Source organism: Gymnodraco acuticeps, unplaced genomic scaffold (genome assembly GCF_902827175.1).
Source record: "Gymnodraco acuticeps unplaced genomic scaffold, fGymAcu1.1, whole genome shotgun sequence".
Lineage (NCBI taxonomy): Eukaryota > Metazoa > Chordata > Actinopteri > Perciformes > Bathydraconidae > Gymnodraco > Gymnodraco acuticeps.
In genome coordinates, this window is record NW_022990682.1 from 500,994 (window position 1) to 525,488 (window position 24,495).

The window sequence follows — 24,495 nt, forward strand, 5'->3', positions numbered from 1 at the left end:
CCCAGTCTGCTCTGATTGGTCTGGCCAGCTCTGTTGTGATTGGTCAACCGATTAGAGATGTCCCGCCCCTTAGCCTATAACGTACAATGTGTTGGAGCTCTAGCCAATAGAAGCGCGAGTGTTATGTAGTGATGTCAATATGGTCTGGAAGTAAACAAAGGAGTCCAATCGAGGTGTTTCAGGGGGGGGGGGGGTGAAAAAACACAGGGATTTTAGCCTTTGCAGACCATTTACAATGTTTTACATGCACTAAAACTTTATAGCATTATTACGTTCCCTACTGGGCTAGGGGAACCAAAGGGAAGCAACACAAGCCAGAGTGGAATTGGTAAAAGTTATAAGTGGTTTTATTATAACTATTAGTCGTGAAACAAAAGAAGGCAAGCTTTATGAAGGTAGATATGGTGCAAAATGCGAGAGCGTGAAAACCTGATGTGAGCACTTGCAGAAAGAAATCTGAGTTTGTGTGCATACATTTACACTTGAATAAAATATCCACGTAACTGTGAACCAAATGTACACTTGTATAAAATATCCACGTAACTGTGAACCAAATTTACACTTATAAAAAACATCCACGTAACTGTGAACCAAATTTGAAGTCACAGAAGAAAAAAAAAAGTTTTGTAGCTTGTAGAAAAAAAATGAACTTAGTGATGAAATGTTCACTTGCAGAAAGATACATATTTTTAAAAAATATTTTCCATTACAACTGCAACTTTATTTATTACAACCTCTCAAATCAGTCATTACAACTTGACGAATCTGCTCTGCGGCAGTATAAATCGACGAATCTGCGGTCTTGACTTTTGCTACACTTCTTGCGATAAATGTGTCGCAAAAGTAATTTTCACCTGTAGATATGGGGGGAGGGAGGGGGGTTGGAGCGAAGGGGCGGAGCTATCAGAAGGACGAGGCTCGGGTGACTGGAGACTGCGGGGCTAACGGGACTAACGGTTCGTGTCGCTACCAGTCCGCTGACATGGCGCATCAATCAACGGTACATTTTGCCCATTACTTGCCCAGTATTACTTTGAATATTATTATTGTGATTGAGGATTAAATCCGCTTTGAAGACCACCGTTTTATATCGTGCAGTTTAGCGGCAAAATAACGTCAGTCAGCCAGCTAACGCTAGCTTTGTTGAGTTTATGCTAGCTAAACAAGTAGTGGTTGTAATCTACAGCAGTAATTAATATATTATAGCCTACTGCTTTGGCACTAACGGTTGATAACCGTTTATGAAAATAAAACCAATTGAACTGTACTGAAATAATGACAAGTTTTATAATTGTCTTGTGTTTTTAAAGCCTTTGTAAATTATCCATGCTATTTTCTATTGAGCTAACGTCGAAGTAGTGTATGTGAAATCAGCCTCACAATAAGATGTGTGTATATTACAATTATTAATATCATATTTCAAGATGATTACTTAGATATTACAATATGGTTGGTTGAGCTGGAGTTCATTATTGAGCTTACACGTTAACGTCACAGTCATCTGAAGAACGAACCCAAACCTTGTTGTTTTTATTAATTGCATTACCAAATTAATATCAAATAAACAGTAAGCATTGGTAACACAATTTCCAAAGTTACAGTAAAATAAAAAGGACCCTGACAATACACAATCCAACATGTTCAACAGAAGATAATCAGTTATATTGTTTGTACACATGGTTCTTTACATACATATATATATATATACATATATATACATATATATATATACATATACATATATATACATACATATATATATATACATATATATATACATATATATATACACATATATATATATATATACACATATATATATATATATACATACATATATATATATATATACATATATATATATATATATATATATGTTTAAAGTGTCCAGGTGATGCAGACAGGCTGGACCAGAGAGTGAGAGACAGAACTGGACTCCTCACAGCAGTGAACTTCAGCTCAGGTACAAAGACTCTTTTTTCATACTGTACAAAGAATCAAGAAAGATATTGGTTTAAATCAGGGGTGCCCAACCTTTTTTGAACCGAGAGCTACTTTTAAAGTTGCCAGTCTGTCGAGATCTACCAGTCCAAATAGAGAGGCGTAGCCATTACTGACAGCCTACTACCAGGTAAATACACACTTCTACTTGTATAAAACTGACCTTCGTACGATTAATACTTCATAAAATACTGCAGATGCTTTATCTTACCTCTTTCTAATCTACACACATACAAGTATTTAACTGAAGTTACACAACAGTGTTGTTGATACAGAGTTGGAGTTTATTCACACGTCACATACTACAGTGGGTAATGTTTTCAAGAAACATTAAACAGTGCTGCCACATATGACACTGAACCCTTTCTTTGCCATTATATAAAAATAGTGTTGCTACAAAAGTATAAATTAGGCTTACTAATAAGACAACTCAGATCTGAAGCTACACAGGAATCTGCTGCCAAAGTGCAATACAAAAGACGAAATTAATAGAATCAAACCCTTTTTTGTTGCATTTTAGTAGAGTATAAAAATAAATGCCTTTAAAATAGGATGCAAGCAACACTAGTTTCTTAACCTGAATTGATAATAGACCAGTGACGTGCGGTGAGGTTCATGGCTGGTGAGGCACTGACTCTTTCAGAGTCAGATTTACAAATATTATATTTTGACCTTAATCGAAATGTTATTTTCAAAAGCTTTTTTAGTCTGATGCTTAAATTCATTTTAAACAGACCATTCAACAAAAGGATACTCACAATCTAAATATTGGATTGTTCTTTCTTAGAAAGCCCCATTTGCATTACAATTGTGGTCTTACCTTGACTTGAAGATTAAGTCCATGCTATCCTTCTGGACAACAATCTCTATTACTTTTTTGTAAAAGTCCTCCTTATCTTCCTCTAGTTTCAAAAGTCTAGTTTGTTGTTCGCGTATACCGTCTCTACGTAGAATAACAGTAGCAACAAGAACCTGTGGGCTCACTTGCGCCCCCTTCAGTGCGGCAGAGGTTATGGCTGCGTCTCCTGGTGCTTTTTTCATTGCCGTTGTATGATGAGACCATAGGATGAGACCAGCGAGCCTAAATATCATATATACGTGAAATAAGTTATTTAGAGACTATGGATGGCGAGGATAAATATAATAGAGGGATCTACAAACATTACATTGGTGACATACAGTGAGATGGTGCAGGCATGCGCTTAGGGCCCGCTTTCCAGCCAGTTTCTGTGGGGTGACGCATTCTGAGGTGAGGCAGATCTCATCTGTGCCTCACCTCACCACACAGTAACTGGCTTGAGCGCGCTCACAAAATAAGTGCCCGCGCTAAATTAGTGCCCGCACTCCAGCCATTTACTGTGGGCTTACGAGAGGCAGAGCTCGTCCCTGCCTCACTTCTCATCGCTACCCGTAGTTGTAGCGGAGCTTGGCAAATTTGCTGATTTTGACTATAAAAAGCGATTGGAATCATACATAAATCACACTTACAACACAGATCAGTGGAGACATTTTATTATTATTACTATTTAGTTTTTCTTTAGTTGTTTTCCGTTACATTGGAGTATGACAGGTGAGGCTCTGCCTCCCCTGCCTACCCTGACTGCACGTCGCTGTAATAGACTATAATCAATTTAAGTTTGCATTCTTATACCATTTTGTACAATAATTATAATGAATAAGTTCAAACAAACTAAAACTTACAGCTGATTAATAACGGTATCTAACTTGAGTTTTTATTATATCAAAAACCTGTTGAAATGCTACTGTTATTTTTACTGTCCTCAAAAAGCGCGTCGGCAGCCTCCAGGAAAGCTTCTTTCACAACTTTGCCGTCTTTGAAAGACTTCATGTGTTTCGCAAGAACGTGACTGACACGATAAGATGCTATGGTAGCAGCCTTGCTCTTGTTGTTGGGCCTGGTGGAAATGGACTGCTGTGCATTTAGCTGTGCTTTCAGGCCCCTCCCCTTTTGGAGCGTAGGGCAGAATTAGGAGGGAATTCCGTCTCGTAGCGTTTGTGCACTGTTTTGAAATGCCGCTCCTAAATTACCCTTCTTCGATAAAGCCACGCTCGCATTGCAGATGAGACAGATGGACATTTTGGAATAGATACAAAATAATCATCCTCCCACTCGGAGTGAAAATTATATATTTTGGGCTTTTTTGCTTCTGCCATAAGTGCGGTCTTGTGTGTGTGCGGACTGTCACTCCTGTTGACTAGTGATGTGTCGGTCGCGAACGAGCCGGCTCGAAGACGGGAGCCGGCTCGCACCCGCGAACGAGCCATTTTTTGTTAAGTAATACAAGACAGAATGATGATGATGATGATGATGATCTCCGCGCTACAGCTGCTCTGTGCATGCATGCAGTGACATGTAATATACAAGGATTAGAGACTGTTGGATGCTGATGTTTTGAGAACTGCTGAGAACTGCTGTTTTGAGAACACGGATAATGTCAACAAACTATGCCCACTGCCCACCAGCCACGCCCCGACACATGGGGTCACGCCGGCCTATCACAAAGCTTTGATGCGTTCAAGTGCATTATTCTGGCACAGGAAGATTATAGGACGTTAACGATAAAACAGAATATTGTTGTTCTATTTTTAGACACATCTCGCGATCGACTGGGAATCTCCCCGCGATCGACTGGTTGGGCACCCCTGGTTTAAATGAATGAAGTATTGACTTGAATACACTGATATACATTCCATTAAACAATACTAAATACTAGATCACCTACACATCAGTGAAGTTGAGGTTTTTTTCCATGCAAAAGGTTACATTTAGATGTTAACAAGCAATATGATTTTGTCAGCTTTCTAATTTAATTTATTGAAGGCAAAGATGTTTAACACATAGTGAGAACTGCTACTATTTATCTCTCAATATTGTCTGTAAAAAACGTGGTAAAAGTTATTCTTTCAGTGAGACAACAGAGCAAGCTTCTACAGTTGCACTACGTTTTGATAACAGTTCAATATTATTTTGATAACATATATTTCAATGTTGATGAATTTCATACTGTTCATTCATAATCTGATTACAATTAAAAAATAATTATATCAACAGCCCCTAAACACAAACACACCTCTTTCATAAATAACACACTTGTTCTGCAATAATGTTTTATGTTTCCTGTAATTTTTGTTAGGGAAGGACATGCCTGAAAGACACGACATCTTCTCCTTCTCTGAGGGTCAAGAAGAACATCCAAGAGGAACATTAAAAGCTGATGTTATGAGATTTTAAGACCAGTATTCACTAAGAAACTACTTTTATTGTGAAAAAAAAGATCTGCACACCGAATATTTTTGCAACATCACAAATAAATGGGGCCAATCTTCAGTCAGATGTGAATGTGTAATCTAACATTTTCAGTAAGAATAATGGACAAAAGGAGTGCAAATACAAATACAATTTATTAAAATGTGAACCAAAAGTTAATCAAATGTTTTAAATAAAAAGCACATATGGACAGAAAGTGTAAACCTATTAAATGTATAAGTAAACACATTTAGTCAAATAAAGTGACAGACTAGGCCTGTGCAGTTGGTATCAGCTTTGCCCAGCATGGGCTCCTCCATCAGGCCTGGTCCTCCTCACTGAGGAAAGACCCTCAGTCCTCTCCAAACCAACAGACAGGACGTCTATCAAGTCTCAGCAGCTCTCTGGACACCACGCTGTCTCAATCCGTCCACACTGAATATGAGAGGGGGAAAATGAAAATAATAAATGCTTTAGACAATAAGAAATATAAAGTTGACTGTTGAGTTGCTCAGTTTTTTTAGATTGTCAATACTATTACTGTATAACTAATATCTCAGGTTAAGAGGCACCTTCAAATAAAGATTGGTCTTTAAATACATGTTGTCTTTTGAATTGTTTGTCTAAAGTCAAGGATCTAGAACTGGTACTTAGTTTTAATGATACAGTCTGGTTATTATGCTGTTTGGAGGAGGCCTCCAAAATGCAAAATGTGCCTCTGAACCTTGACAAGTGCATGTTTCAGGCTTATCAATTAACAACAGGAGGGGTCACAGACATAAGACCAGCTGTTAAATAAAGCTCTTCTGACCTTAGCTGTTGTGTGGGTATATATTAATGCTGCCCATTATGGGCACAAGCAATTTTCACCCATTTATTAATTATATGTTTTACATTTGAGTGTTTTCTATCCCCTAAACCTCCAGGGATGTACACAGTTTAATACTGGCCACTTCTTATTATGGGAAGTACGAAAACGTCTTTTAAAACTACAACTCCCAGTAGAGACGTGCCATAGAACATGTTGCGAAACACAATAGCCAGCATGTGTAGTTCTGGGGACGGAGGGGGGGACGGGGCGGACCCGTTCAAATCCAGTTTTGGACAGTCTGCCGTGGTTCCATCCCATTTCAAGTGCTGTTCGACGCTCGGCACAGTCTCCAATCACAGAGCTTGAGGACTATCACGGGGTTTGTCAAGCGAAGCGGAGAGAATACTTACTTCCGGGTGTAATATTCTGTAAAGCAAATGAGCTGCTCCGACCCTCGGTCCTGACGGACTCCAACTTGTGTTTATTAATCAAACAAATAAATAAACACAAGGATAATTATGTGTTATTGTTGAGTAAATGGAGAATTGCACGGGAAAATAACGTATATGCCACAATTTTAGATGCGGATTTTGTTAAACTAATACGTTTGAGCTGTGGACCAACACTATACATTGACAGGGAATTGATTGATTGATTGAAAAGTTTATTAACAGCTTGTATATTGGGTACAGTACAGTACAGCTCAAAACATACAATTGTTAAGGGGATGCAGACCAGAGAAAGACTTTCGTCTTGTTTACATCAGGGTCCCCCATTTCCAATTCATCATGTCATTTAAGACATATAAGACATATTTGACATACAGATGGCTTATTTACAATTTACATACAGGTGATTTTTTTACATACAGATTGCTTGTTTACAATTTTCATTTTAGATTTCGTTCTAATACATCCTAACCGGACATTTAAGACATACCAAGTCTACAGATATACAGTTAGTAACAGAGTCTAAAATGCGAGTAAATACATAGATGGGGGGGGGGGGGGAAGCTGTCCATTGAACGACAGGTTGAGATTTGTACCATTACCGGGGCCAGTTTTGCAATGCTTTCCCCCGAAGGTGCTCTTTAAGAGAGGTTTTGAAGGTAAGTATAGTTTTACTTTCCTTTACAGTTGTGGGAAGAGCGTTCCACCTTGATGTGGCATAATTGCGAAACGTGTATTCCCCCTTTTTTGTGCCAAATCTGGGTTTCACATGATTTGTGGAGCTCCCTCTGGTGTTATGATCATGGTATTCCTTGACCTTTGGGAAGCATTTTGACATGTACATGGGTACCATAGAGGTGTAGTGGATCTTGTAGACCAGGCCCATTGCAAGTAGCTGTACTCTCGTCTACTCTAAGCCATCCTAGGTTGTCAAAGTGGGCAGAGGTGAGGTGGGTTCTAGATGAAAGGTCAAGCAGTAGTCTGACCAGTTTATTTTGCGATGTTTGAAGTTTTATTTTTAGCGCCTTGGAGGTGCTATGGTACCATGACGTGCAAGCATAGTCATAGTACCCTTGAATGAGTGCTCCTGCCAGAGTTTTCAGGGTGTTTTTGTTTACCAGAGGAGATCCGGTATAGGAATCTAGTTCTTTGATTGACTTTTTTTATTACATTGGATGCCATTTTGTCACAGGAGAGGTTTGCCTCAAGAATAGATCCTAGGTATGTAATTTCCTTCTTACTTGTGACAATAATGTCGCCCACTGCAACTGAGAAGTCGTCGGATTTGCTGAGATTATGTTTCGAACCGAAGAGAATGGACTCTGTTTTACCCAGGTGTAATGATAATTTATTATCGGCGAGCCAGGTGCAGATTCTGCCGAGATTTTGCAGAGAATGAATGGTGAAAAAAAACGTAGGGATCTTACAATTTCAGAGGCGTTTTTGTAGAAATACTACGTCCTACGTTGTGGACCAACGTAGTTATTACACGTTTTTTTATGAGACTGGGTTGGCTGGGCTTGCACAGGGATTGGAGAACGTCGGGCCCGGCGTGCTCCAATCAGTGTCCTCGGAAGTGGACCAGGAGATGACAGCCAATGACGTTGGGGCAACCACACAGCTCATTTACATAATCACACACACAGCTGCAGACAATCCCAGACAGGTTACCGAGCAGGCAGAAACAGCAGCCGTAACAAGCATACTATGGGAAAGGGAAAACCCCCAAAAAGCACAATATGGCCTCTTTAAAACCGCAGAAATAGTTGACCAATCGATAGTGCAAAATTGGGGAAACTAAAAATGTAATTTAATTATCTATGCAGCAGAGCCTCTCCTGTGTGGAAACCCTGTAATGACACCATTCAAACACACATATCTGTAGCAATACTGCATTCATCACATCTATGAGGCGAGCATTCATGATCTAAGGATGTCAACATTTCAGATGTATGAGAGGCCGTGTAGGCCAAAATTCAAACTCACTTCACACACACACTACTGAAAACATCTGGCCTTGCACACACACTACTGAAATACTCTCACATTCACTACTGAACACCTCACACACACACTACTGAAAACATCTGGCCTTGCACACACACTACTGAAATACTCTCACATTCACTACTGAACACCTCACACACTACTGAAAACATCTGGCCTTGCACACACACTACTGAAATACTCTCACATTCACTACTGAACACCTCACCCACACTACTGAAAACATCTGGCCTCACACACACACTACTGAAATACTCTCATTCACTACTGAAAATTAAGCCTCACACACACACTATTAAAATCTTCTCACATTCACTACTGAAAACATCTGGCCTCACACACACACACTGCTGAAATACTCTCTTATTCACTACTGAACACCTCACACACACACTACTGAAATACTCTCACATTCACTACTGAACACCTCACACACACACACACTACTGAAAACATCTGGCCTCACACACACACTACTGAAATACTCTCTCATTCACTACTGAACACCTCACACACACACACTACTGAAAATTAACCTCACACACACACAACTGAAAACATTTTACTGAAAGGTTCTTAGTAGGGAATGTGCATGTGTAGATGTGTGTGAGAGGGGGACTCTTGCTGTAACGGAAGTCATTAGAGGCTTCTCAATTCTTAAATTTCCCCTCCTCGACTCCTATCCTCGAGACTTAGTCCCGCCCACAGGAGATGCGAGCGGAGGACTGAGGAGGGGAACCGAGTAGAGAGGAGGGGAAGCAGCAGGCAGGGAAGGTGCCGTTGCGTGTCGGGGCCAGCACCTCAGGGGTAAATCGCAGGGCGGCCAGGTGGAACCGGTCAGCTTATTCGGCTAAAGCGCGCGGCTCAACACTAGCCGTGTTAGCGAGCGCTGGCTGGACATGCGGCCGCATGACCCGGTGAAACAGTTCCATGTGCAAGAAGTCGGGTTCTTCCGTACCTAGCACGTCGTGTATCGTCTCCATGTGGTCGGCAGGCTCGCCGTCTCCCAGTGCCGAAACGATGTGGGAATGACGAGCGACGTCCTCGGCCATTCCGCGGAGGGCGCACCGAGCCTCAGTCCGTGTGCACGAGGCAGCCACGGACGTCTCCAAAAATCTCCGGCAGTTTGAGAAAAACTGCATTTCTAGCCATGTTCGGTCCAGTCTCGGAAACTTCTGCGAGACTTATGTCAGGGTAGGCGGTGCATCGAAGGTGCAAAGTTGGCTTTATTGAGCAGCAGAAAAGCACATGTTGTCCGGTTGCAGTCCGGGAAGAGAAAGGAAAGGAGGGGACACAGGAGGTACAGTCAACATGTGTGTCTACTGTCTAGGGTTGCCAACCGTCCCGTATTAGCCGGGACGCCCCGTATTAGCCGGTACGCCCCGTATTAGCCGGGACGCCCCGTATTTGAGCCAAAAGGGGCGTGTCCCATACGGGACTTTGTTTGTCCCGGACTCCGGTGTAAAGGAAAAAAATATATATGTTTCTGTTTGCGCGCAATGCAGTGTGTCTGGCTGCATGCCTGTGTGTTTGTGTGCTGTATGAGAAGGGCGCTAGGACCGCTCAGTTGACAGGGCAGGCACAATGCTCGCACGTGTGTGTGTGTGAGATTTTCTCCGGTGGGCCGCAGGCGCTGCATCATTGTTTGTGTGATGTGTGTGTGTGTGTGCAGTGGTGTAGTGGGCGTTGGACGCGGGGGTACGCCGTACCCCCACTTATTTGGAGCATGATCTTTTTTTCAAGTCTAATAAATATAAAATCATTGCCAGTGTTATCAGTTGCAAGTGTGTATTTGTTGTAATAATGACGAAAACATAATGCATTTCACAGTAATTATAATAAAAAATAAAAACGATTTCCTTACAAAAGTATGATTCATCATCACGCTCGTGACCCCGCGGTCACTGACACACCCACGGCGAGCCAGCTCGCCGCGCCCTCCGATTTTGCGGCAGCTCTTTCCCTCAAGAACACTAACGAAAAAGCTCTATAATGGCAGGCTAACATGCTTTACTTGACTTATTTTATAAAAAGAATATAATTCACCAGAAGAAAGAGGCTAGCAGCACCGAAGCTACAAGTGAAGCTGCTAGTAGTAATACATCATCAGAAGAGCCGCCTAAAGACGTGGATAATGCTAGCTAACGTGCACGTTAGCTGCGCTAGCAACGTTCCCCTGGCTAGCTCAAGCTCACCTTTCCCAGAGGTATGGACGGAGGAGATGTGGCGGAGGAAACAAGAGGAATACCCGTGGACAGACTGCAAAGCTGGGAAACTGGGCTGCAAAGTTTGTTCATCCATGTCGGATTTATCAGTCTTCAAAACCCTGTGTGTGTGTGTGTGTGTGTGTGTGTGTGTGTGTGTGTGTGTGTGTGTGTGTGTGTGTGTGTGTGTGTGTGTGTGTGTGTGTGTGTGTGTGTGTGTGTGTGTGTGTGTGTGTGTGTGTGTGTGTGTGTGTGTGTGTGTGTGTGTGTGTGTGTGTGTGTGTGTGTGTGTGTGTGTGTGTGTGTGTGTGTGTGTGTGTGTGTGTGTGTGTGTGTGTGTGTGGTGTGTGTGTGTGTGTGTGTGTGTGTGTGTGTGTGTGTGTGTGTGTGTGTGTGTGTGTGTGTGTGTGTGTGTGAAGCAGCACTGTCTGCTTATTTGCAATGTAGGCTAGGCCTAATCAGAATAATGTCAAGTCCAGATTCAATGTTGTTTGCATAAGTATGGCTATATTTTTCATTTTGTTTATTTAATAAGTTAATTTCAGGACAACTTTGGACATTTTGTTTGTTTGTTATGAGTTTTAAATAGATTTTGAAAGTGGAGAGAGAGATAGATAGAGAGAGAAGCAGCACTGTCTGCTTAGTTGCAATACTGTAGCTTATGCAATTTAGGCCTATAAATTGTTTATGTAACTTATGTGCCAGTGTGTGTCCATGGTTTTGAGTCTGTGTGTGTTGAGCGCAGCGCCGTCTGCTTTTTGCAGTACAGTAACTAAAGTAGGACTAAGCATACCGGTAGTTTCTGTGGATCTGTCTGCCCGTTTTGTGAGTGCGTTGCGCACTTGTGTGGCATTGTTTGGGATGACCTAATTAAAATAGCGTACCCCCAGTAAAAAAAATCCCCACTACAACCACTGTGTGTGTGTGTGTGTGTGTGTGTGTGTGTGTGTGTGTGTGTGTGTGTGTGTGTGTGTGTGTGTGTGTGTGTGTGTGTGTGTGTGTGTGTGTGTGTGTGTGTGTGTGTGTGTGTGTGTGTGTGTGTGTGTGTGTGTGTGTGTGTGTGTGTGTGTGTGTGTGTGTGTGTGTTGTGTGTGTTGTGTGACCTGGCTCTGAGAGATGGTGTGCTGCTCTGCCAGTTGCTCAACAACCTGATGCCTCAAGCTGTCAGCTGATTGATGGGAAAATGCTGGGAAAATGGTTGGTTGAAGGATAACATTAAGTCTAATAATGATGTACCGTGCATGTTCACATCATGTATACTTTGCATTACTTAATACCATTTTTCAAATATTTTATATTTTAACATTTTGGACAAAATAGCCAATTGTACATCGAGGTGCCCAGATGTCTCTAGTGCCCACCTATCCGATTTGAACATGCTGATGTACAATGTGATGTAGTAGCCTAACGCAGGTGTAAGACCATTGTGTTTGTATTGTGTTATAGGTATGCATTGTTTTCTATGCATTTTGAGGGTTTTGGGGGGTTTGACCCCCAAAAACATTTTCGAACCCTAGGGGCTGGCTCCCCCAAAAGAATGACATAACATAACCCTAACCTAACCCTAAAACCGAAATAAAGTAACTAAATCCGCCAGAAACCTGAAAATCTTCGCAGGCACACGCGCGCGGGGGACACATGCAGGGCCGCCTTAATGCACGGGCTGACCTGGGCTGAAGCAAGCCCCCAGGAAGTGCGCCGGAGTCTGATGAGAATATTTGTGCTGGTCAAACGGCGGTACTACACTTCCTTTAGGTTGCTGGGCCCGGAAACACTTTTTCCCATTGACTTACATGGGGAAAGAGTGGTCTGTAACTCTTTGGATAATTTTTTTTAAACTAAATAAACAACCCAGTATGAACACTTGTATAGCCCTTATTAAAAACATTCATTCCTCAAGTTGTAAAAATGTGCTAATAACGTTATTCTGAGAGTTATTTCCCTCGGCATTATGAACGCGCATCTAACCCACGGGACCGCGCTGCCCGGCACGTTCATGTTACATGTTCAGTACTACATGAGTTTCTCTTTACCCATGGATGCACAATAACAACGGACCATATCGCCTTACTGCCATCCCACGGAGCTGTAATAATGGATATATTCATAGGCGGCGCTTGAGGCTCAGGTTTGGGATGGCTAAATAACTTTTTTTTAATCTTACGCTGCCCGCCTCCGGCATCTATAGAAAAGAGATCAACTCAGTGAAAGCACCGCCTGCTGACCGATCAGAGCTCAGTGTGCGGAGTTTAAATCTAGTCATATTACAGGAAAAAGGAAATGCAGTTTGAACTGCCGTATGCAGAGAAGACGCCGACGTGTCGCACTTATCATTCATATCACACTGACATCACATCATCAATCAGATCATCGATATCACAATATTTCCTTATCTGAGTTAGCTTCTCGAGCCGTATCTGGCCGTGCAACACTTAGTTACATTGTCATATACTGTATGCAGACGTATTATTTTAAGCAACACATTAAGTTGACGAAACACTCAACTCAAATGTAATAAAGTCAGATCCCCTCGTGTCTTAGATGGGGCAGTATCATAAAACTGTTGTACGCTTTCAAACACTCGGTAGTTTATTTTTTAACGAGTTGTTCTGTATTCTGCTTGCAGGTAATCCTGGATTATATGTTATAATATAGTCATCATGGATGTTTAAAGTTCATATTTGTCTAATATTAGTTTACTTTTCATTAATGAAGTATGATGTTGCACTGTCAGTACACTTGTCCCTGTTTGTGATTGGTCAAATGTAGCTAACCCCGCCCCTTTCATGTGATCGCGTTAGCTGGTGAGAGAAACCCTGGCTTGATTTACCGAGTTGATAACCAGCGTCGTAGGACCGCTTAGCGAGATCTCGTTTGTTAGGGTTAGTTAAGATAACTCAAACATATCCAGGATCTGTTGAACTGGCTTCGTAGTACAGGGCACAGGTGGCTGCAGAGCAGCGCTAATGTCAAAGACACACACATTATACATTATATTTTTATTTTACCAGGATGCAGTTACACAAATATTTGGGAAGGCTTAGCCTTCCCTAGCCTACAGCACCCACCGCCCCTGCATATATTGCACATGTTTGCTGTAATTCATCATTTGTAAAATATTATACTACATGGGCTGTATGATGTAAATCTTGTACCGTAAATGTTGTATTAAATAAAGTTAATATTACCGACGTAGATTAACGTTCCTGTAGCTTCTTATTGCACTTGCAATTGTTTTAGTTACTTGTGGGCTACTTAACATGAATAATCACAGTTACTATCCTTTTACTCCATCACATTTCAAAAAGAAATAGGCTATTGTTATTTTAACTCCACCACAGTAATCCATCATCAGCTTTACTTTTTAGATAAAGTTTTAACTCACAATTGATCATAACAGGCTTCAACATATACATTTGTATATATTACCAAGTGGTTTCATGTACAACCCACACAAGTATCATGCTAAATGAAGCTCTGTTGCTTGGATATCACTAGATCCTGATGTCAGCGTAATATAAAAGTACATAACGATTGATGTGTAATTTAGCATAATTTACTAGCTAGCCGCTAGCTGCTAACTGCCGCCTCGTTAATATAAATCCAGTACCATGCTGTCATGAACGTGCGGTGCTGTTACGTGTACGCAAATTTACGTGCTTAATGTGAACGAGCCTTTTGGGCGGCGTGGTTAAAGTTGCGCATGCTCTATGAGTGCACATACGGGTACTTCTCAGGCATGCCGGGTAATCTGTGACGTTTCGCTCTCTCAAAAGTTGGGCCATTTTGTCATCATGCGCCATTGAGCAACTCTCATAGGAATGAATGAGGCCCTGCCTCCCACGCTGTATCCAGTTCTTATTATACATCCATGGGCTGAATTCAGCCCAGGGGACTACGGAGATCGGGGGCCTATCATGAGCCAATAAAAAAAATTCAAATATTTTTTTTTTTCCGGGTGTTTTAATTTTTTTTTAAATAAACAAAGTCTTGGCTTTCAGAATATGAACCTTTTATTTCCAAAATCACGCGATAAATACATTTTTGAAGCTTGTAAAGGGAAGATGACAGCTCTCACCACCCTGCACTTCCACAGCGCCGCCCCCCCTCCCTCCGGCTGAAATTATGAATGTAAGGTGTATAGTAATCATAGATAACACGGCAGGGTCCGTTACAGTTTGTTTTCATCTGATAATAAACAAATAATAATAAACAAATAATAAAAAATAATAAACAAAGTCTTGGCTTTCAGAATATTAAACTTGTTTCGGCAAATTCAGATGATAAATACAACTTTGAAGCTTGTAACGGCATAATTACAAGCGGAGAACGGAGTAACTTGACGTCACAGCAGGCACAACAACAGCCGGTGTTTCTCGTGAGACAAACACAATACACACAAACGCAAAATTACACAAACACACACGTATACACACACACACACACACACACACACACACACACACTCGTGAGCTTCCCCCAGACCAGTAATCCAAACGAAAATATCTTCCCTCCATACTATTTTGATCATTTGCTCCGCTAATCAATCAGATCGATGGATTCCAGAGATTTTTCTCAAAAATGATGACTCAGTAACAGTCAGGGCACCACTTAACAGCCAATCAGAATGAGAATATGTTTCACATGTGACTTATTCAAATTGCGAGTGATTGAGTGACAGATGAAAGTTGTTTAGGAGAAAATGTCGGAGAAGAAAAAGTTTGAGAGTGGCGCTCAGAAAAGGAAACTATTGAGGGAAAAGGAGTTTCGAGACAAGCAGCTATTACAAAAAATGCCGAAGCTTACAGGTTATTTTAAACCTGTAGGCCAGGATGAGGAGGAAGGACAGATGAGTTCTGTACCGAGTGGCAGCGGTGCCGGCCGCGGGGCCTCAGAGCCAAGTAGGCCGTCTGTTTCTGATAGCGATGGAGTAGCGGGAGAGGAAAAACAGACAGGAGGGACATTATCAGTTGGAGGAGATGGGAGGATGACGAGGACTTGCTACGTGGAGGGGAGCTAACGATAACCGGACAGATACATGAGGGAGGCCCGATACGTCACTCATCTGGAGGAGAGGACCAGGCGCGCGTATAGAGCAGAGTGGAGAAGTGCGATCCCAGAGCCTGCCGAGGCTATAAATGACTTTGATATGTTGTTTAAATAGGGGGCCTACAAAAACTATTAGCCCAGTAATCACTACAGGTAACATATAATTATCAAATACAAAAATAGTTAAAATGAGCTCCACTTTTGTTATCTGCAGCATAAAAGGGATGACCTCTTTATTTCCTAAATGATTTTTATAAGATTCAGAATCATTTTGGTTCATTAAAGGTAGGGTAGGTAAGAATGGAGAAACCAGCTCGAGTGCGCTGAAGTGAATGACCTAGCCCACCTTTAAGGCCAAGGACAATGTGCAAACATCAATGTTCGCCAAAGAAATAAAACAACGATGATTCCAGTATTGATATGCGTGTTTGAATCGTGTCATTACGGGATTTCCGCAGGACACTGGAGATTTAAAGTACATTTGCCAGTTTTGCACTTGATAGTTGTAAACTATTCCTGCTGTTTGTTAATATGATTGTTTAAAGACGGTATATTTGGACGGATGCTTGTGGATATTTGTCCTTGTTTTGCTTTCGATTTTCGATTAGATTGATTGTCCAAAGGGGGAAATTCATTCTCAGAGCACTGTACATGTAATATCTATACAATATATAAACAACAACAATAACACGGACAACAAGAGATAGCGACACAGATGGCAGTTAAACTCAGTGAGGCCCGTTATTTAGAGATCTCCTATCATGCTACTTTTAGGCAGCAGTGTTGGTGATGCATGTGAGTTTGGTCCGGTTGGTGACAGTGAGCATATTGATAATGCTTTGGTACAGAGGGAGAAGAGGGGGGAACACGTACAGTTCTTCCAGTTTATGGATGACGGATCATCTTTTTTTGCTCCTTTTGAAGATGTCGGTAGTGTGTTGGTTGAAATTAGGCTACGTTTATTGTCCAGTGTTACACATTTTTCAAATATAAACTCAGTTAATACAATAACTGGAAAATATATGATCTCTATACTGTAGGTCACACCCTGAGTGAAACTCGCCAAGACTTTATTTATTTGAATGGATTTGTTGCTGTTTTTAAAATGTTTTATACTACAACAAATGTTTGTCACATTCTGGGCCCTTGTCCAATCTATTCATTTCATTTCCTGGTGTGTTTCCTGGCTTTGCGATAACCTGCCCCGCCCTGATCAGATTCACCTGTCCCTGGTCAACCTTTCTCTTTTGTTCCTTCAGTCTGTGTGGCCTTGTCTGTTCACATTAGTTTCTCGGATAGTTCCCATTGTTATTTCATTGTTTATTTAAACCGTATTAATATTAAACTTGTTGCTTTTGGTCCTTGGGTCCACAGATAGAGATTCCTTGTTTATGTAATTAGTTTTAGTAAATAAAATGACTTGCAACAGTATTCACCCACTTGAAACTTATCTGATTTGTTTGGATTACAAAGGATCAAAACGTCAGGATTGTATTCTGATATTACATTTTAGAAGGCTGGCCTTTAAGGTGAAATTAGTTTTATATACAGAAAACCCCAGTGCCTTGGAAGCTACAAGTTGACACAAATGAAAACTATTCATCAAACAAGGACGCTGTAGGCTCTACAACTGGCCCCACCTGTGAAACATTAGAATAGCTCTCATTTTCTGGGTAAAACCCTCCAATAGTTTGAATATCATAGCTCAGACTGAGAATCTAAAGAGGTGGAAGCTGCATTACACTACACAAGCAATACTGAGACCAGAGGCCAACAATCACAATCAAGGAGCTACAGAGTTCAGTGGCTAAACGTGGAGTGAAGGTGCACCAGCAAACCATATCGAGAGCTCTGCATAATACTTGGCGTTATCTCTATCATGCTGTTGGCATGCTTTTCGTCAGCAGGGACTGAGTACCTCAGAAGAATGGATACAGCACAATACAGGGAGAACCGTCTTCTTCACCTTTTAGCAGAACAATGATCCCAAGCACAAGGCCGAGGCAACACAGTAGTGGTTAAACAACAAAAAGGCTGATGTCCTAAAGTGGCTCAAAGACCAGATAACATCCCATAGAGAATCTGTGGCACTGTTTTGGTCGAAAATGGCTCCTTCTCCAGTGTCACAAGACTTTCTCCATTCCAGTGCACCTTCTGTCACATCCAGTTTATCAGGTTCGTCAACCTATTCCAATAATGAATGCTGGTTAAATGTGCCTTTCCTTTTCTTCCTTGTTTATATATTGGCTATGTGCCTAGCTAATACAACCAACCATTGATAAACCTTAAAATAACACAGCTTGTCACGCACTTCCAAAAACATGTGATGCACAGTCTGTTTAAATGCCTAGGTTCCAAACAAGAGTCACCTCAAACAACAGAGTGAACTCAGCGTAGAACTTCCTCTCCATGATGAAGATGATGCAGGTAAGAAAACACACAGATATATATATATTTAAATGTCTCTGTCCTCTGCTGATAATCAATACTAGCATCAATACTTGGAGCTGTCTCAAACTTGATCTACTCTGGGCAAATTAATAATCATGAATAAACTCATGTATTACCATTAAACACTGCAGGAAATCACTTCAAATGGTGCTGTAGGTATTTAAAATCTCTTCTCTTTTGCATCCAGGTGACATTATTCGTGGCTCTTCTGGGGTTTTTAGCCTCAGCTGCCACTGGCTCGCAGGATTTTCTGCCCTTCGACTGCAATGAAATCTATTGCCATGACAAAACCAGCTTGAGTGGGGTGTACACCATCTTCCCCGGGGATCCCACCACTCCACTGCAAGTCTACTGTGACATGCACACTGACGGGGGCGGATGGACGGTCAGTATATCAGATTTGATCAGACTGTGTGCTTTTCTTAGACCTTGTAAACCTGCTTTGGGAACTCGTGACTTGTCTGATGTCTTAACTGCTTTCAGATTTTTCTGCTGCCTCCAAGAGTACAACAAATAATTTGTCTTGAATTTTCTTCCCATTTCCATAATTGACATCGGAACCAACAGTCCTGTTTACTCGTCAAGATACTTTGTAAAGTTCTCCAAATGTAGTTATTGTAGTACAACATGTTGGTATCCTATTATCCTGTATCACTCTTCTTCCTACTCTTCCTCTCAGGTATTTCTCCATAGGATGGATGGGACTGAAAACTTCTACAGGCCCTGGAGTCACTATAAGGCCGGATTTGGGAAAATGGCAGGAGAATATTGGCTCGGTGAGTGTTCAACTAATAAATTCAAAATATTTTTCATCTTAATATGCTGTCAGATGAAGGAACATTTAAATGTTTGGTGCGTATAGTGGTGAATGCTGGTGTGACTGTGACGGTTCTAGACCAATTTTACTGGGGGGGACCAGGCTGGGGCCAGTTATTTTTGTATTTATATTATACAATAAACACGGGTTATACGATATATAGTAATTGCGTAAAATAAACATAAAATACAGTAATTGCTATGTGCTTCTATACAGTTATTTATTTCAGTAACTGTAAGTTACAGTTCTTTGTTTCAGTAGTTATTGTTTTGTCCTTTACAGAACTTGTTTTAGTAACTAAGTTACAATTAAATTAAATTACATAAACAGCATTTGCTGCAACACTGAATATAAGGCACTGAACAGTTCAATCTCTACTGAACATGCGGGTCTCTGCATCCCAGGTGAAGTGTTCTCTTCTTTCACATTACAGCAACATTATCCTGCGGTTTCTGTGATTTGTAGTCTCTCAATGTCTAGGCTTGTATCTTACTTGAAGTAAAATGGAAACAGCCTCTGGTCAGAGATGACAAGTGTTGTTTTTTATCCTGCATGGCCAGTGGTGGTGTACCACTCTAAGGGGTCCGACTACAAGGCTGAGTTACATTAGTTCCGCTTATTGCGCCTGCCTTATAGCCAATAAATGGTAATATTATAAACTTTTATTTTGAAGGGGGTAACAGGGGGGTCCCAGGTCAGCGTTACTGACAGGGCCCTGTTGCCCCCCCCCCCCCAGAACAGCCCCTGTGACTGCCTCAACTTGCAGGCTTTGCTCCATATATGATACTGTATGTTTAGCTTAAGGAAGAAGAAAAACATTCCAATCTCAGACAATACACTGCTACACTACACATTGTGTTATTTTGGCTTTACTTTCTTACTGATAATTCAGTGTACTTTTAAACACTCTAACTAATGGTAGGCCTACAGGAGGTTATGTGAAACAGATTTTTTGTTCCTTTTCTAAGGCCTGGAAAACATCCTCCTGCTGACTGTGAGGAAGGAGAACGGGCTGCGGGTCGACATGGAGGACTGGGAGGGGGGGAAAAGGTACGCCAATTACTCCTCCTTCACCATCGATTCTGAGGTTGACGGTTATCAGCTTCACCTGGGCAGATTCACTGACGGAAACGCAGGTAAGAATTACTGTGTGCATATTACTTTGGGAAATGTAGGTTTAAAGAGGCCCTCATATTTGTTTGGGGGGGGTTCCCCTTCCCTGTAGTGTTATATAGGTTTTTGTGCATGTAAATGGTCTGGGCTAAATTCCCAAAGCTCCCTCCAGAGGGAGTTTCTCTCCCACACTCCCCCCATGTCTTAAACGCCTCCATTGGACTCCTTTGTTTACTTCCGTAACATAGTGACATCACTACGAAACACTCTTGTTTGTATTGTCTAGCTTTCCAACGCATCTTACGCGATAGGCTAAGGGGCGGGGTATCTCTAAGCGGTTGACAAATCACAACAGAGCTGGTCAGCTGACCAATCAGAGCAGACTGGGCTCTGGTTTCAGACAGAGGGTGAACAAAGGTGCTGCAGCACAGGCAGTTTGTGAAAAATAAAGAGCTTTTTGAACATTAAAGCATGTCACAGTCAAATAAGAGACACAAAATACAAATATGAACCTGAAAACTAGCATAATATGTCCTCTCTATATATATTATTTGTTAAAAATGTAATGAAAAATAGTTTGAGGAAAGGTTGGTCTGGTGACACTTGGTGGGTATTTCTGGGGACTTAAGTGTTGCAATTTGGACGTGTGAGAAATGTAATATTAAATTACATAAAATAGAAATACCTTAATATTCTACTTCAATACAAATGTGCCCTGTTACATTCTACCACTATTTAAGAGGCATATGTGCTGTACCTATTGTTTTTTGTCATTTATAGAAACATAAAATAAAATATATTACCCACTGACACACATTGGCATTAAAATAAGTGTTTCTGGGTTTTAAGTTTGTTTGTTTTTATTTTTATTTCTAGGGGACAGTTTGACATACCACAACAACATGAAGTTCACAACGTTTGACAGAGATCAGGACAGGTGGTCGCTTAACTGCGCTAAGACTTATCTCGGTGCATTCTGGTACAACGCATGCCATCTAGCCAACCCCACCGGTCTGTACGCACCTCCAGGGCTTGTGGCGACAGGCATTTTCTGGAATTCGTGGAGGGGCAAGAACTATGGCATGAAGACCTTTGCCATGAAGATCAGATCAGTCTCTGCATGTGCATGCACTAAATAACCTGATTAGCTGTACACTTTTATTGTTGACTTTATTAAGGTTTTCAAGTTTATACAAGATTTCAGACAACTTGGACCTTCGTGTTCACCGAACTATGATTTTCCTGTTAGGCTAAAAATGAAATTCTTGTTTCAATGCCACATACATATATATATTATACTTCCATCATACACTGATACTGTTGTTGAATAATTATATAGTAAATGCTACAGTGAGATTAAACCTTTTCTTTACGAATCAATAGAAACAATGATGTAGCTGCAACTGTGTTTTGAATTCTTTCAAATTGTTCATTCTTGTTTACCGAACTATGATATTCCTGTCAGGCAAACAATGAAAGTGTGTGTGTTTTTAATGCCAGGTGTTACTATCTTCAACCAACACAGATAAGCTTGTTAAATAAAAATACAGTTAATGCTTCAGTCGGATACAACAGTTTCTTTATAAATCAAGGAATGGCTGTAGTTGTATATAAGGGAATTATCAATAATTAAATAAAATTAAGTAAAAAACTGATGAAAGTTAGCTTTAAAGTCATTCCTCTTGTGGAGCCCAGTAAGTGTGTGTGTGTGTGTGTGTGTGTGTGTGTGTGTGTGTGTGTGTGTGTGTGTGTGTGTGTGTGTGTGTGTGTGTGTGTGTGTGTGTGTGTGTGTGTGTGTGTGTGTGTTGTGTGTGTGTGTGTGTGTGTGTGTGTGTGTGTGTGTGTGTGTGTGTGTGTGTGTGTGTGTGTGTGTGTGTGTGTGTGTGTGTGTGTGTGTGTGTGTGTGTGTGTGTGTGTGTGTGTGTGTGTGTGTGTGTGTGTATAAAACATATATTGTTGCCAATGAACTATATGCTCAAACTAAGTTTTTCTATGACTGAATATAATAATAATTCTACTGGGCCTCAACCACTTCAGAACGTAGAGGTGCTGGTGAAATTAGATACTGATAATACCACAAGTGTCTTTTTGAAAGGCAAAGAGGACATTATATCTTCAAATGATTGGCTGCTTAAGTGTGCCGATACATCAAAGTTTGACCTGAGCACAAACAATGAAAAGAAACAAACAACTCTGGATATCCCCTTGTTGGATAAGCAATGTGCATTGACTTCAGTATAGGCCAAAGAGGTGTGCAAAGGCAAAAGGGAGGTCTGGTAGGTCATGCAGTGCAACGGTTAATAGAAATGGGGGGCAACATCCATGATCATTATATATAACACACACACACACCATATCCAACATAGACTAGTGTGTGCAGGTGTAGCTATCAGTGAACCATGTTTTTAAGTGAGCTGTAAAGTGGTGGTGTATGCATGTCTTTAATATGTGTGGGTAGACAGTTCAAGTTTTGACCAAAAGTACTTTTCCTGAATGGAACTTATTACAGTGGTCAGGCTGGAATTGTTAACGTTGAGTAACTAATGAGTTAAGAGGTGGAGGGGCTGTATTGTGTAGGATTTTAAACACCAGAATGATGTTCCTATATTTTATTAAATCTTCCTAGCTCAGAATGTTATGCTTGTTGAGTGTACACAACACTAAAGTTTTACCTGAGCACAACCAATGAAATTGAACAGAAAACTCTGAAGATGCTGATATAGAAGATCTGAATAATGTTGTGACTCAAAAGACGGTGGCTTACCTGTTTAAAATGTACTGAAGTTTTACCTGAGCACTAACCACAATGCACTGGACCAGCATGTCAGGCTTCCCCATTAACAATCACAGCAGAACTTTTATTTCAGAGACTTCATGGGCTGTGAGCATTTAGAGGCAAGCTCCTATGAGAGTCTGAATTTATTCAAAGGTGAATTCATCTCCTTTGGATAATACAATAATTCAATCGGTAGGCCAAAGAGGAATGCGAAGGAATGTCATGCAATACAACAGTACCTGCATCCCAACAGCTACAGCAGCCCAAAGTCATCTGGACTGATGAAGTGCATTTGGGGGGAAGGTGCATTTCTTTATATTATTTATATATGTTGGCAAACTCAATACTTGAACCTTCTCTGTGCTCAACATGAAATATTTTGCTATGAGTCACACATTGTTTCATTTAGCAGTATGCCTTGAATTGTGCAAGTGTATTTTCTGCCGTTACTAGATTTCCTGTCAAACAACTAATTCATTCATTGATTCATCGTTTCACTTGTTGTAACGTTAGGTAGGCTATTTCAATTTATAACAAAGCATCATATTTTATAAATCGTTCTGTTTTCTATTGTAGAAATCTTAACTTCTAGAGCAGACAATAAATGTAATGAGGTATAGTATTCACTATCTATCTATTCATTCTAAAATATTGTGGAGTATAGAAGAAGAACATTTTAAAAACAACACTATAGAGAAAATTAAAAATCTGCTTATATATCTGGGCTGTATTTGAGACAAGCTATTCTCGGGCATTCTGCTTAATATCATACAGGATGTGCGTCATCTCAACACACGGTGGCGCCCTTGTGTTGCACAAACGGATTAGACTTCATTGGAGGAAAGGTGTGTCTCCACAGGTATGATGACGTCATCTGACAAATAGGGAGTGATCATCAGGTGGCGCTGCATGAAGAAGAGGACGTACTAGATACAGTATAATCTAGATCTTAAGATATTTCATTGAATGAGGGGAAATTATTCACCTGTTGGCGGCGCCAGCTGACAAACTTGATGTATCCTTAAATATCAAAAATGATGTATGGCAATATTTATTGGAATATATCAGACACACACACACACACACACACACACACACACACACACACACACACACACACACACCACACACACACACACACACACACACACACACACACACACAGAGAGAGAGAGAGAAACAGCACACCTTTCGTGGACACTCTGAATTTGAGGGTTTGAGCTGCCTGAAGAGAGTTTTTATTCTACAATAATACAAATAAAATTGTATTTTTGAGAAGGACAACATTTAGGACTTCCATAATAATAATAATAAGACATCACTTTTTAGTAGACCAACTGAAAGTTATTGCCCAACACACACACACACACCACACACACACACACACACACCACACACACACACACACACACACACACACACCACACACACACACACACACACACACACACACACACACACACACACACACACACACAATAGTACCTGTAATCTTTTTACAAGTTGTTTGATTTATCCAGTGTATAATGATTTATTTTACTTTATTATC

At 40.8% G+C, this 24,495-nt stretch overlaps 1 protein-coding gene across 1 annotated transcript; it reads left to right on the forward strand.

Moving 5' to 3' along the window:
- Positions 1-17,961: 17,961 nt before the first annotated feature.
- LOC117555321 (microfibril-associated glycoprotein 4-like) lies at positions 17,962-21,731 on the forward strand. Its single transcript, XM_034230178.1, has 5 exons — positions 17,962-18,216; positions 18,428-18,625; positions 18,920-19,016; positions 20,026-20,193; positions 21,047-21,731. The coding sequence occupies exons 1-5, from the start codon at positions 18,199-18,201 to the stop codon at positions 21,307-21,309; spliced, it is 744 nt and encodes a 247-aa protein (XP_034086069.1). The 5' UTR covers positions 17,962-18,198; the 3' UTR covers positions 21,310-21,731.
- Positions 21,732-24,495: the final 2,764 nt, after the last annotated feature.

Bases quoted from the DNA above. Each gene is read 5' to 3' on its own strand.
- LOC117555321 (XM_034230178.1), top strand. The intron at 18,626-18,919 runs GTCAGTATATCA...TCTTCCTCTCAG, and splicing joins CTGACGGGGGCGGATGGACG to GTATTTCTCCATAGGATGGA. The intron at 19,017-20,025 runs GTGAGTGTTCAA...TCCTTTTCTAAG, and splicing joins GGCAGGAGAATATTGGCTCG to GCCTGGAAAACATCCTCCTG.